Source organism: Sycon ciliatum, chromosome 9 (genome assembly GCF_964019385.1).
Source record: "Sycon ciliatum chromosome 9, ocSycCili1.1, whole genome shotgun sequence".
In the NCBI taxonomy this organism is placed as follows: domain Eukaryota; kingdom Metazoa; phylum Porifera; class Calcarea; order Leucosolenida; family Sycettidae; genus Sycon; species Sycon ciliatum.
This window is the reverse complement of record NC_088651.1, coordinates 13,989,141-14,004,522: the sequence shown is the minus strand read 5'-3', so window position 1 is coordinate 14,004,522 and position 15,382 is coordinate 13,989,141. Positions and strand designations below refer to the sequence as shown.

General features: G+C 47.7%; 1 protein-coding gene across 1 annotated transcript; it reads right to left on the bottom strand.

Moving 5' to 3' along the window:
- Positions 1 to 6,416: 6,416 nt before the first annotated feature.
- Positions 6,417 to 13,990, bottom strand: LOC135824975 (dynactin subunit 6-like). The gene is made up of 6 exons (XM_065337712.1): positions 13,842 to 13,990; positions 11,254 to 11,427; positions 10,856 to 10,944; positions 8,933 to 8,980; positions 8,286 to 8,428; positions 6,417 to 7,594 (listed from the first exon to the last, which is right to left on the bottom strand). Coding segments are annotated over exons 1-6 (558 nt in total). The 5' UTR covers positions 13,844 to 13,990; the 3' UTR covers positions 6,417 to 7,492.
- Positions 13,991 to 15,382: the final 1,392 nt, after the last annotated feature.

Below are 15,382 nucleotides of genomic sequence, written 5' to 3'. Positions count from 1 at the left end.
CCGAGGCAGTGTGCCGGTTGAGAGATTTGCTAGTTGAGAAATATGTAAGCGCTACGGTAGATATGGGAGAAGGCATGGTTGAAGAAGGGCTCAACGAACCCAGCGTTTCAGACGTGCAAGTGAAACTGATCATTTTGTCGAGACCCGAGCTCCGAGATCAGTTCCGTAAGGCGAGTTTTGATTCGATTGGCGACGTGTGGCGTGTGGAGCATGTTTTCACCAAAGCGGCCAGTAGCTTGGAGAATATCTCACTGGAAAGTCTCTTCGATCTTGACAAAGAGCAGATGCTGGAGTTCTCTAGCGGTGGTCGAACCTATCGCATCTTGGTTGTAGCCAGTGCTGGCTGCGGCAAAACATTCGCCTTGACTAAAGTGGTTCCATTGAAATGGGCCCGGAATGAATTGTGGACGTCGTTTGACCTGGTAGTAGCGCGAAAGCTGCGAAACAAGGAGGTGAGAGAAGCGACGAATATATGCTCTCTGCTTGGTGTGGAAGAGCTGGGAGAGTTTATGAGCGACGAGCGCAAGAGCATCGATGGCTTTGTACGCCAGCAAGCGCAGCGAGTGTGCTTAGTATTAGATGGTCTTGATGAGATCCGCCTTAGTGAGTGTAGTGGCTTTGTTCGTGACATCATCAACGGGTCGAATGTGAAGGGGCTTCGTCTGGTAGTGACGTCACGGCCGTGCGTTGAGGTACTGAGCCTGTGTGATCAAAAGCAGTTTGATCGGCGTGTGGAACTTGTGGGTTTCCGGCAAGAGGATGTAGAGGAGTACATCGGAAGGGTGCTGAGATCAGCGGAAGAAGCATCGGCACTGGTAACGGCAGTACGGCGTGACCAGAACCTTGCTAGTATGATGGCTACACCATTCCTGGCCATGCAGACGTGCAAGATCTTCCACTGTCGCATGCGCACGCTGCCCCGTTGTCTCTCGGATATCTTTGAGATGATGACCATCCAAGTAGCGGAGTGTCACACTGGTGAGTCGTACAAGAATTGGAATGCCATCCCCGCTCGTGTGCGGTCCCTCATCCTGGATCTCGGAATGTTCTCTTTCAGCATGCTGAAGAAACAGCAGCTGATATTCACTGATGCTGACCTGGAGGCACGTTCGATTGCCAGGGAAGCAAAGTCACTGGGCCTTCTTGTACTTGCCGACAACAGCAGCAGGGATAAGAACCGGTTATGGATGTTCAGCCATCTGACATTACAAGAGTCTCTGGCTGCTCGCTACGTGGCTGTACACAAGACAACAACATTGGCACATGTTGTTCGCCTGGTTGAGTCACTGGGACCCAAAACCAGACACTTACGCACGTTCTGGATGCTGCTGACGGCTCAGCTGGATGCGGAGAAGGCTGACTGCTTGATCAACGGTCTACTTACGCGGGTAAAGTCAGAAGAGAGAGAAGGGCAAAACTGGGATGGTGACAGTGAAGGTTTGACCGACACGGCGGCATTGGAAACGTTCCCACTGGATATGCTTGAGCCCCTTAGCGCCGGATTAAACTATGAGGAAATACATCGCCTATCGGAAGAGTTGCTATCCGACCAAATCGATGGACGAAGCGGCAAACAGTACGTCGAGAATCGCAGTCAATACGGGCGATCGTCTACAGGTGAGGAATTCCTGAGTACAATGTTGCTGGCTTGGGTGGAACGCTGCCCGGCCGGAACGCCTGCTACACTGGCTACTGCTCTCCGACGCATGGGTAAAAAGGTACTCGCACAGTCTATTACTGCTAACAAGCCGGATAAGCCACTGCTACTGAACAGTCCCTCCCACAACGACATAACCGCGAAGGATAAAGAAAACCGGGACCTCGCCTTGCTGTGCTATGCTGAGTATTCTCATCATCATGGCAACGACACCCATCCCATGTCCAGTATTGCTGCTGCGTTGCAGTGCATGGAAGTACGGATCAGTGATACCTACCATCCTGCAGTGTTGCGTGCCTATGATGTAGCCATCAATGTCCACCACACCAGTGTGAGGACTGTGGAGATACACGCCCTGCAGCCCGGCCGCCCAGTGTCACTGCCAGCATCGTTACTCAAGTGTAGCAACATCACCAATCTCCGTATCCATCACTGTAGCTGGCAGTGGCAGGAGATCACCGCTGTTATAAAGTCATCACACCTACACCTGGAGAGTATCGTGTCGGACGACTGTAGTTTCAGTGATTCTTCCAATAGCAGTGTAGCATCACACCCAGTCCACACCAAGCCAGCACAGGCTACAAGCAGTGGAGAGGTAACAACGTCAGAACAGGTCACCAGCATCCCCGCACTGCTCCTGGCCGACGCACTTGCCGACGTTCCCCGCCTCCAGGTTTTCTTCCTGGACGGCTATCACAGTATTGACGAAGAGGGTCTGCGCATGATCTGCACAGCACTGCATAGTGCATCTCGTCTGTCTAAATTACACATTTATCAGTTACACTCGGTACACTGCATCAACGTCCTGACAGAAAACCTGCACACTGCCTGGCCATGCTTGACGGAGCTGGACATTGGTGATGAGTTTGTGCCACTACAGCAGGTTAGCCTAACCGACGATGACGTCACTGCATTCCTGCGTGCCATCAACAGCCATACCTCACTGCAGGTACTAACAATCAGGGCCAGCCATACTGAAGTGGCACCCGTGGACGCCTGCAAACGTCTCTTCAGCAGCAGTTCCTATAGATCTTCCTTGGACACGGATCTCCGCCTAAAACAGCGACAGTAGTACGGCAGCTATCTTGCCAGTACCGTCATCTAATGATGCATAACTAGACACATAGTCGGTAGTAATTCCACATTATCCTGAAACAGTCTACTAGTATGCAGTGACAGATTATGTAAGAGAAGAAAACAATTTAAAACTGTACCAATACAGATTGTGTACCACTAGCAGTACCAGTAGGCCTCGACTGTGTATTCTCTAGGCTTACAGTACATACACAGGTTTACTGTTAGATAACCCTAAGGCTTTCCGGGACATTTAGTCACCACGTCATTGTGGTGGTATTTCTGCTCTCCAACCCCCTCCCCCCCCCCCCCCCGCCCTCTCTCGTTACCCGCTAAGTGTTTTATCCGAATCCCTCGCCATCCGGAAGAAAATAGCTGGTCACATTTTTACAGCATATGTGATGCATCCAACATAATCAGTGTTCGGTTATCCGGTTCCCTCGCCTATCCGGATATTTTTGTGGAAAACGGATGTGTGCGATTAAACGAGTTCTGACTGTACCATGCTTTTCCACCCACCCTGAACTCCATTCTGCTATCCTCAATCCACATCCTGCTGCCTACTCGCATCATTATAAATTCTTCTCCACTCGTTTCCAACATAGAACATAGAACAAACGTGTACTTTGGTATCAATGTACACATGTACACGTGCCTGCCATCATCATTATACATAACACTTATACTTTGTCGTCCACTCGGTCAGTTGACTGACGTGTAACCATAGAGACATCATTCATATTCCTGCATAGCCAGGTACCCAGTCTAGTCGCTTTGTAGATCTCCGTCTCACAATCCAGGCTAAACAAGAATATCTACATGATAGGTTTACCATCGAACTATTTACGTACATGTATACAATCATCCCCCCCCCCCCTCCCCACACCTCCCCCTCCCCCCTCCCCACACCTCCCCCTCTCCACACCTCCCCCCTCCCCACACCTTCCCCTCTCCCCCTTCCCCCCCTTCCCCCCCCTCCCCACACCTCCCCCTTCCCCCCCCTCCCCACAAATCCCCCTCCCCCCTCCCCACACCTCCACTGCTTGTTGTTGTTTATTAATTACTTCGCAGATTCTAACGGGCAAGTTACCCAATAACAAGAAAGCGAAGCTGCTCTTATGCTGTATACAGTCATCCACACAGCCCCCCCCCCCCCCCCCACACACACACCTCCACTGCTGCTCTTTACTCTATATGTACAATCATCCACACTGCCCCCCCCCCCCCCCCCACACACACACACTCACACCTCCACTGCTGCTGCTCTTAGCTAGTATGCTGTTGACAGATACACGTAGTAGTGTAGATATTTGTAATAATTATTCACAATGCACATATCCTTCAGGTCATTGAGCTATGATGATTGTGTGTATGGGTATTCTATGGACTGTGTGTTATGTTGGCACGTGTCGGGACGGTGTGACCGGCCCATCAAGATTCTTTGTCCTTGGGCGGGGAGACCAGCATTGTTGAACTGTGGCTTTATCCTCGAATTTAGTGTGATAGCCCAGGCCCGTTCAAATACTGTATAGCAGGAAATTTTCGGACGGAATTTATTTTCGTACGATTTCGTACACGGCCTCTTTTGTACTAAAATTAATTCCGTACTAAAATTTGTTCATGTGAAATTATGTACACTATACATGGGTACTGCTTGCGAACACGTGCATTTAGCATTCAGCACTGTACGAAAATAAAACCCGGACGAAAGGTCGAAATTCGGCTTTGTCCGAAAATATTTCCGTCCGAAAATTTCCTGCTATACAGTACGCGGCATGTAAATGGCCTGTTGATGTTCTGCATCATAATGATTGGGAGTGCATGCTGTGCCGTGGTGGAATAATTTCATGTTGGTTGTCCCATATGATTGTACTTGGCATGTACTAGTGTGATGTAGTGTATTTCACTGATCTTTCAAGTAGAGAGAAAGTGTACAAATCTCAGTCAGGTGATTTGGACCATGGCATGTTGCCCATTGTTATCACAATTAGTAACACACTTCATTGCGTGTGTGTACTTGTGTAGGGGGAAGGGGAAGGGGGGTGCATGATTTCGTGTGTATGTGTGTGTGCCTATAGTTTACCGAATGGGGGGGGGGGGGGGTGCATGGTGTGTGCGTGTGTGTAGTTTACTTACCGTAAAGTGGCGGATAAAAGCCTTAAGGCTTATAAGCACATAAGCCGCTTTCTGCATCAGGCTTTAATGCAAACCATGCTTTGTATACACCACTGATATTTTTGCCAGGCTTCTACGGGCGACACGCGTAGATCTACCACTGACTACCGGTATGGCGGCAGTTTTACTATGCACCGTACATAGCGCATGCACTCTTGACCCACCCGATCCGCGCTTGCATAGACGCCGGGCTTCTACGCGCGACAGGCGTATGCATTTGACCCGTTTGATTTTCAGGCTTCTATCCGCGATGTGCTTGTATGCGAACCCGGCTTTTATCCGCGACTTTACGGTAATTAATGTCGGTTACATTCTATCCAGTGAGGGTGGTGGCATACCTAGGATGCCCTTGAACAGTGACCTGTTTCTGAGATTCCATACAAAATTGTTGTCAAAGTCCAGCACTACATACATGTAATACCAGTGTAAGTCCATAGAGTATGCAGTGAAAATAATTGACACAGTCCCACTATACTGCAATGTGAACCATCTGTCCAGTCAAGTGAGGATGTGTTGCTTCTCAGGTTCATACTAGACTGCATGTCAAATTAGTGGAAGGTACTGGAAAGGTTGTCATGGTGATTGTAAAATCACCACGTTACACAATCCACTTCTCTGGCCTACATTCCTGATACGGTCAGACCTCGCTTATCCGGTCCTCTTTTATCCGGATCCCTCGCCATCCGGAAGAAAATCGTTGGTTACCGATTTAGAGCATATGCCATGCATACATTCAGTATGTGTGTGTTTGATTATCCGCTTCCCTCGCCTATGCGGATATCTTTGTGCAAAACGTACATGTAGGTGTGCAGTTATGCGAGGTCTGGCTGTAGCGGGTAACAATGAACTGTGTGTGATTGCGCTGGACTTTCCCTTCCCATCAACACCTTGCTAAAGTATGTTTACAATGATCATACTGAAGTACCATTACAATACAGAATCAGAGAGACCCACACCATGGTGCAAGCGCGTTTCATTCACGGATACAATTTTACTGGAATTCGGAGCAGTGATGGGATATGCGACAGCATTTGGCCGTATTTTCCCTAACAAAAGCCCAGGTCTCCAATAATGACCAGGGGTGAGGGTGGTTTGAAATAATAGCACAGTATTTGTCGGAGTATAGTGCGCACCTTTGTATAACGCGCACCCCCAATCTTCATTGGGGGTGCGCACTTCAATCTGCATTGAAGTACATGCATTTCATATTCGGAGCATAGTGCGCACCTGCAATTTAGGGCCTAAAATAGCACATCTAAAGTGCGCACTATACTCCGGAAAATACGGCAGTGTATTGGCATCGGAAATATCGTTGACCGGATTGTCTAGGTAAGCCAGCAGACAAGCAGCGGCACCCTCCCCCCCCCCCCCCCACACACGCACTCTGAATAAGCCCCCGGCCAAACACGCACTCTGAAACAAGGCACATGACCCCGCCCCCGCACCGTTCAACAGCTTGCAAGACACACACACACACACGCATACACAACCAAGCATGAGTACTTCGAAGTAGAAAAGCAAAATTCTGGATCACACGATACAAGAACGATGTCAGAATGTGCCACCAACACATAAGATTGTAGCCATGTAAGAAACAAATAACGCGCGTGTGTGTGTGTGTGTGTGTGCGTGTGTGTGTGTGTGTGTGTGTTCTAACTACAGTGTTAACAGCAGTGACAATTGTTTGCCAGATTGACACCATCCATGATATCATGACAAAATTTATGATTATTATCATCCATGATATGAAAAGTATAATATCATGAGGCCGCAGTAACAAGCAGTCGACATGCACAACAAGAAGACAAGTCAATACTTTATACAATCAAATACATGATTGACCGGTGAAAGTCTGATTATACCTACCTACTGTGGAGGTGATGGCATAGCAGCAGGAAAACTTGAGCTATACGCTCGTGGAGCGTTGAGGTGAACAGTTCAGCATGTCACACTGAGGTATGCCGACGGCATTATTGCCTTGCACCAGCATTTCCTAGCAACAGAGATTATAACCTTGTACAGGCATTTGCTAGCAACAGAGATTATAGCCTTGTACAGGCATTTGCTAATAACAGAGATTATAGCCGTGTACAGGCATTCCTAGCAAAAGAGATTATGGCCGTGTACAGGCATTTGCTAGTACCAGAGATCATGCAGCAACAAGGTTATAGCCTTTATAGCCTTGAACGGTCACTTCCGAGCAATAGGTGAGAAAGTTCTGACGTCCGGGGTAAGCAGAAAACTTGCGTGAAGTGCCTCATAAGAGATATCGTGGACGGCTACCGGTACCTAGCAGTCTCTGATGCATAATCCACAATTCACCGACCTGGCGTGAACACGCACACCAGCATTACTCTGCGGAGTGACTATTAAAACAATATCTGTGCTGTATGATCAGCATGTGAAAGAATGAGACACGATAACATGTCCCACAGCAGAACATGCACAGGAAATTGATAGGTTTCGATAAGGCAACCAGTACGCTGATCTAGTCAGTGGTATCGTGGGGGAATCGCAATCAACAAATGCCGGTTTGCAGCAAAATCAGACGACTACATAGGGTGGATACGACAAGGATAACTTTGGTCAAGATGTTGCTGGTGCTGCTGGGGCTGCCGACTGCGAAGTCTGCAGGTGATGGTAGTTTGGCAATATTTTCGTTAGGAAGTCCAGCTGTAATGTCGGTGCCTGTGAGTTGGACACGGTGGGAGAGAGAGAGAGAGAGAGAGAGAGAGAGAGAGAGAGAGAGCATCAACCTGAAGATAAGTGGTGCTAGAGTGTTAAAATTGTGAAAAAAAGGATATATTCTGCGCACCGAATAGCTACGTCCTTTGGGGATAACGGAGAGCAGAGCATACACCGCGGAAAACTCAAAGTCGAGACCAATCGTACATTTAAAAAAATGTCACGGTTCGCGTGAGACTCGGTTTATCTATTATAGAGGCCGAGTTTTCCGCATCCGTAGGAACGCCACTACCCTTCAAGGCGCAGACGCAGCTCCTAAAGCGGTGGGAGGTGAGTAGATCAGCTCACCAGCATGTGGTCAAAGACCGAAAACCCCATTCACTGCATCCATGTTTTCCTCGTGCCAGGCCACGAGTTCCCAATAATCGTCCATGACCAGATGCAAATTTCAAGCACTTTCAAGGCATTCAAGGCCCTGTCCAAATCATGTGACCGTAGAGCTAAGCACAGCTAAAGTAAGAAAGGCACAACCAACAGTAATTTATTACTGCTAGAAAGGAGGTAGCAAACAATAATGTGTTTTTCTTTACCTCAATCTCCTGCATGCAAGTACAAATAAGAACTGGCTCAAGAGGACACGGAGGGGTATGTGCGACACACATACCCCCCCCCCCCCCCCACACACACAACTTACCGTGGGTTTATCACCTTGCACTCGACGCAGATTGCCCTCGCCAAACACTACCGTATTCTCAGGCAGTGTCTCTTGACTGGTCAGATGACAGCATGCTCCCAGAACACAACCACTGGTCATGGCTGACTTCACACCAATATGACCTAGTAAACAAATGACACATGATACCGACATACAGACAGACGGACAGACCGACACACAGACACATATAAACACACAGACACACACACACACACCACAGCACACAGACCTTGACCAATGCACATTCTAACAGTCGGGTATGATGGCAACACACCCAGAAACTGAGCCACTATATGGCATAGTGCAGACACCAGCCACACGGGTACACACGGATGGGCACACACACACACACACGCACACGGTCCCGGTAAACACCACCATTGCGGTCACGTGTCCCCTTGTGGGGCCGACAACATGGAAAGACGAGCGATGGCAGTCAGCTGAGAGAGAGAGAGGTCAGGGACTCAGGAACCATGTTCGAGAGAGCCATCTCCGGCAGCAACACACACACACACACACACACGCTCGCGCAAGGACACAGACGTGGATGCCCGCGCATGCGCACGTATACGTACACACACACTCACACGCAGGCATGAGCAAATGTGCCTTGGTAATCTACTCACATTTCGACTCTAGCGTGTTGTTATCTCCAATGTGTAATGATTCACAACCTGACCAACAGCAACAAGTTAAGGTAATTGTATCGAGCACATACGGAGATGAAAATGAATCCATCTCCACAGCGCCTCCAGTTACTAGTACGTACAAATATTCTACGGATCTCGGCATAATTTTCATCACACACACACACACCCCGACAATACTAGATCTCATCGATGTTGCCGTTAAAAGAAATGATGAACCATGTTCTCAGACACACACTCTACCATGCATACAAACACAATCTACCATGCATTCAAACACACTCTACCATGCATTCAAACACAATCTACCATGTATTCAAACACACTCTACCATGCATTCAAACACACTCTACCATGCATTCAAACACACTCTACCATGCATTCAAACACACTCTACCATGCATTCAAACACACACTACCATGCATTCAAACACACTCTACCATGCATTCAAACACACTCTACCATGCATTCAAACACACTCTACCATGCATTCAAACACACTCTACTATGTATTCAAACACACTCTACCATGCATTCAAACACACTCTACCATGCATTCAAACACACTCTACCATGCATTCAAACACACTCTACCATGCATTCAAACACACTCTACCATGCATTCAAACACACTCTACCATGCATTCAAACACACTCTACCATGCATTCAAACACACTCTACCATGCATTCAAACACAATCTACCATGCCTTCAAACACACTCTACCATGCATTCAAACACAATCTACCATGCCTTCAAACACACTCTACCATGTATTCAAACACACTCTACCATGCATTCAAACACACTCTACCATGCATTCAAACACACTCTACCATGCATTCAAACACACTCTACCATGCATTCAAACACACTCTACCATGCATGCAAACACACTCTACCATGCATTCAAACACACTCTACCATGCATTCAAGTAAACAAATTGATGGCTTCGCGTACCGAGCGGGTCAAGAACAAGGAGTCGTACAACGCCCTGGTCAAGAACCACCTTTCTGCTTCCGTGGGATGCCACCACCCCATGATCAGGCGTCAGATGCGACTCCTAAAAATTCAAACACATTGTAAATTTGCACTGGGTGACTTCTGACCCAAGTAAATTATAAAGGTTACTCCAGGGAGTCGTAAAATACCGGTATTTTACGACTCCCTGGTTTACTCCCTGGACCAGTTCCGATGACATCACTGTGTATTTATACAGTCATGCATATGCATGCCTAGCGGCATTCACACCACTTCCAGGGCGTCACAGGCCATGCACCACTTCCAGGGCGTCACAGGCCATGGAAGTCCGGATTTCACCTAGCATAGTGGTACAAACATTGTGTGCGTCTGCATATCCAAGGGATTGTCAATTTACTCGGATAGCATCACCAGTGTCTTCAAGGAGCACCTTAGACGGCGCAACGTTCGTGACGACGTAATAACGTCTCATTTCACGATGAGCATGGAACGTTACCAACAAATGTATGCATGTCTGTGGCCTCATTGCTCCAAGGACAGGCATCGGCGAAAGCCAGCTGGTTTTGAGACGTAGAACAAATTTAGTGAATCGGGCGGTTCCCAGTACTTTGCACTCCACAGTATGTTATGCCTAAGATATTGTACTGTGGAGTTAACACTGATTTGTGTTAAAAGAGAAGAAACACATGAAAACGAGTCATGCAGCAACTATCCACGACTGTAACAAGATGATAAACAGTCAGAAAGTGCGATAATAGGGCACAAAACTGACAGGCTACTGAGACATTCAGCGACCCAAGACCTAGCTCTAACACATATGTTTCTTCTCTTTTTTTACATAATGGCTCAGTATCCGAATGATTTGGGTTAATGTAAAATATACCCAACAAAAACATAGGAAAGTGGGATGAGAGGATACGGCAACCCACTTCAAACACATTGCTGCTGCCAATTTCCATGGTGAGCTTGTCTTTCGGCGCAGTCTCTCCTTCAGCAACTGGTTGTGGGCTGAAGACACAGGCAGAGAAAGTGAATGAAAGACCGTCAAAAAGGGAGAAAGCGGGATATAAATGAGGAAAAGAAACCAACAGAGTATTGTGTACCTTCAAGTAGTCGAGCCTGATGGCAACATACCTACTCACTATTTGCTATGAGCACAGCCACACACACACACACACACACACACACACACACACACACACACACACACACACACACACACACACACACACACACACACACACACACACATGTACAGCTCCCCCCCCCCCCCACACACACGGTGGTCGGAATTCGCAGAAGGAACAGTGCACCCACCGGTTATGGATGACGACTTGCTCCTCGATGATATTATTGTTGCCGATGACAATAGGTCCGGCCTCCGCATGTATGAGTGCTTTGGGATGTACGACGGTACCGGTTCCTATCGTCACATCACCTTTCAGGATGGCTTCTTTACAAACTACTGCACCTTTGGCAATTGTAGCATTCCTGAAAAACAGCCATAGAGACACACAGGCACACAGCGAGAGAGAGAGAGAGAGAGAGAGAGAGAGAGAGAGAGAGAGAGAGAGAGAGAGAGAGAGAGAGAGAGAGAGAGAGAGAGAGAGAGAGAGAGATTCATGTGTTTTCAAAAAGCACACAAATGGGCTACTTTACACAAACACCGAAAACTGGTAACATATCTCTTTGTACAAGTACATGTATGTAGATGCAAAAACAAGGCAGGGAAACCCTCATGGCACAGGCCTCAAACATGCACAGGTTGTGCTTCGAGAGCTCTGGGACCACTCCATCTCAGTGGTCCGTCTCCAGCAGATATATGCGATTACACGCCCACGGCATGGCACCATGCATAAAACCAACAGTACACCCCCCCCCCCCCCCAACAGTACATACCCCCACCCATGCATAAAACCAACAGTTCATACCCCCACCCATGCATAAAACCAACAGTACATACCCCCACCCCCATGCATAAAACCAACAGTACATACCCCCACCCATGCATAAAACCAACAGTACACACTCCCACCCATGCATAAAACCAACAGTACATACCCCCACCCATGCATAAAACCAACAGTACATACCCCCACCCATGCATAAAACCAACAGTACACACCCCCACCCATGCATAAAACCAACAGTACATACCCCCCACCCATGCATAAAACCAACAGTACACCCCCCCCAACCATGCATAAAACCAACAGTACACACCCCCACCATGCATAAAACCAACAGTACATACCCCCACCATGCATAAAACCAACAGTACACACCCCCACCCATGCATAAAACCAACAGTACACACCCCCACCCATGCATAAAACCAACAGTACATACCCCCACCCATGCATAAAACCAACAGTACACACCCCCAACCATGCATAAAACCAACAGTACATACCCCCACCATGCAAAAACCAACAGTACACCATCGAAGAACTTATTGCCTAGCATATGTTTCAAGAGGCGCTTTGCAACTAAGGTGAAAAAGATCTTCCCGGACGTGTTTGCTACAGCAATCGGTCGGAATTTCGAAGGAACATCAGACACCTCCCCCTTGGCCAGGAGTGTGATACACGCTACCTGCCACTGCCTTGGAATGATCTTGCTCTCCCAAACCCGCCCAAAGATGGTGAAAGAATGGATTGAAGGGAGGGACAAAGCTTCCAAACTATGTAAGGTATCTTGTCAGGAATTTGCATCCCACATGAAATCGCGAAAATATGCGCACACAACGCCCACACACGCCCAAACACGCACACGTACGCACACACACACACACGTGCGCACATACACGCCATGTACCATGTATACGCCCGTCGCAAGAGAAGCACGCAAATCGACAAATGCACTGGATGTGCGCCCACAGATTTTCTCTTTATAGCAATGATGGCGGATCTGATTCTGAATGAAACAGATCAAGACAAACGCCAGACAACTGTCTAATCCACACAACTGACGAAGCCATGTGAATCGACCACCAATGCACACCTGGTCTACACCACATGGAGTACATCTGCATAAACCGGCCAAGACAGTTACCTATGCACACCCTACACTTGCTGGGGTAAGCAGTATAGACAGTACGCTGCTTTAGAAACAGACACTAGATGCACAGGTACCTTGAAGTGAAATTAGAGTTACACACGCACACACACACACACACACACACACACACACACACACACAAACACCAGGGCCGGAGGCAGCTCCCATGGAGCGGTGCGACCAAGTGCCTTCCTGAAGGGGGTGTGGGGTCCTCCCCCAGAAAATTCTAGGAATTTAGAAGGCAAATCGTGCTCTCTGGGCACATTTCGGTGTATCTTCTAGCCCCTGGGTAGATCTACAACTTGCAAGTCTGATATTCCAATGCAGAATACACTAGTTTCAGACTGTGCATCTATGATAGTTCACTGTACGTAGAGTGTTGCTGATGAAAGGGTACTAGAAGTCAGTATTTTACGACTCCCCAGTGTACAAAATCATACATCGAAACTTTTCCTCCCCGGTTTTGGACGTTCCAAGTGGACCGGCGTTTTGAGAAATTGGTAACACCATGGCCGCACCAGTGGCACCGACCCTTTACGCCCCCCCCCCCCCCACACACACACACCACACACACACACACACACACACACACACACACGCACACACACACCACACACACACACCACACACACACACACACACAGTCACGCGGATTCAACAGACTGTGGTTGTCCCCTGCATGATGCTACGCCAGACACATTACGTTACTTAGTATTTACAAACACGTTTAGAAAAAGAGAAAAAATCATCTCCCGCGTAAACCTTATCTCATTCAATTCCAACAATTAAAACTAACTTGCCTTATAAAATTTTAATTTAATACTATCCGCTGATCTGCTACGCACATCTCTCAACTCCATTGTGGGACACTAGTACGCCAGCATCAGTGACAAGTGATTAGCGTGGCACTTGCGTAACCCATCAGTACGCAGAGCTCCCAGCAGTGCGTGCATACATGTAGCAGCGGTTGTATTGCAGTTCCAATCATTCAGTTCATGTTTACAACATTTGAGCGCCTCCATCGTCAACAATTATTTACAATCACAAAGGACGAAACAGTAATTCTGTCCGCAGATTGAGTGTAATTAAATTTACACAATAATGAATTATTTTTCTATTCATGAGGATCCATATCGGCATGCCTTCCGCGCTAGCCTATAGCTATAGGCCATAGCTCGAACCGGCCAGGGAGTCGTAAAAATTAATAGTATTAATTTTTACGACTCCCTGGCTCGAACACAGCCAAAGTTAGTCTGGCCCAGTCACCATGGTCACGTCAAGACTCAAGACATTACTGTGTGCAAGTACAAAACTGCTTCAGACATTGTATTTGATCAACAACAAAGTGAAGTCGCTCGCCGACCAGATCAGACACTCGCTTTGAGTTTTCAAATTTGACTGCATTTGGTTGTCATGTGCGTACTCTACGCAACTCAGAATCGGCCCGAGACGAAAGGTGAGCAGTTCAAGTGACCGACGAAGCTGAACTAAAATTGCCTCTCGCGGAGCTCCTTCCCCGATCTAGACGGGCCAACAACTACCATTCGACTCCACAACAGGTACTCTCTCCACCTGTACAGTTCGATTTTACTCGGATTCTAGTGGCAGACCACTTTCAGATTTAGACACTTTTTTTTGTCCTGGATCCCCGACTATTGTAGTCTATACAGTGGTGAAGTAAAAAGAAGAAAAAAGAAGGCAGTAAAACAGACATGGGCTGATTGTTGCCATTGTTGTGACAAAGCCAGCTTTGAGTTTGAGTGTTACTAGTTACGCGCCAGACAAAGTGCCTTTGACTGTTGTCAAATTGCGAGATATTGAAATAACAGTAGCTGAGTTTGGAATCTACCAGTGTTTCTTCCGCTGAAAACCAGCAGCACACACTAGTATTGGATAGGACGAATAGAAACAAGGTAGTTTTACGATTGTAGGCGTTGGTGTGTGAGCCATTCAGCGTCATGGCGAGCAAAGCGGAGAACAGCAGTCGTAATGACTACGAAGCAAAGTGCTCGAGTCAGGATAGCGGTGAGCCCGCAGCGAACGGGTCTGCCAGCACACAAGCAAGTCTTGCCACTGGTCGAGCAGATCAGGTAAGAAACATACCCGAGGCAGTGTGCAGGTTGAAAGAATTGTTAGTTCAGGAGTATGTAAGCGCTACGGTAGATATGGGAGAAGGCATGGTTGAAGAAGGGCTCAACGAACCCAGCGTTTCAGACGTGCAAGTGAAACTGATCATTTTGTCGAGACCCGAGCTCCGAGATCAGTTCCGTAAGGCGAGTTTTGATTCGATTGGCGACGTGTGGCGTGTGGAACATGTTTTCACACAGGCGGCCAGTAGCTTGAAGAATATCTCACTGGAAAGTCTCTTCGATCTTGATAAAGAGCG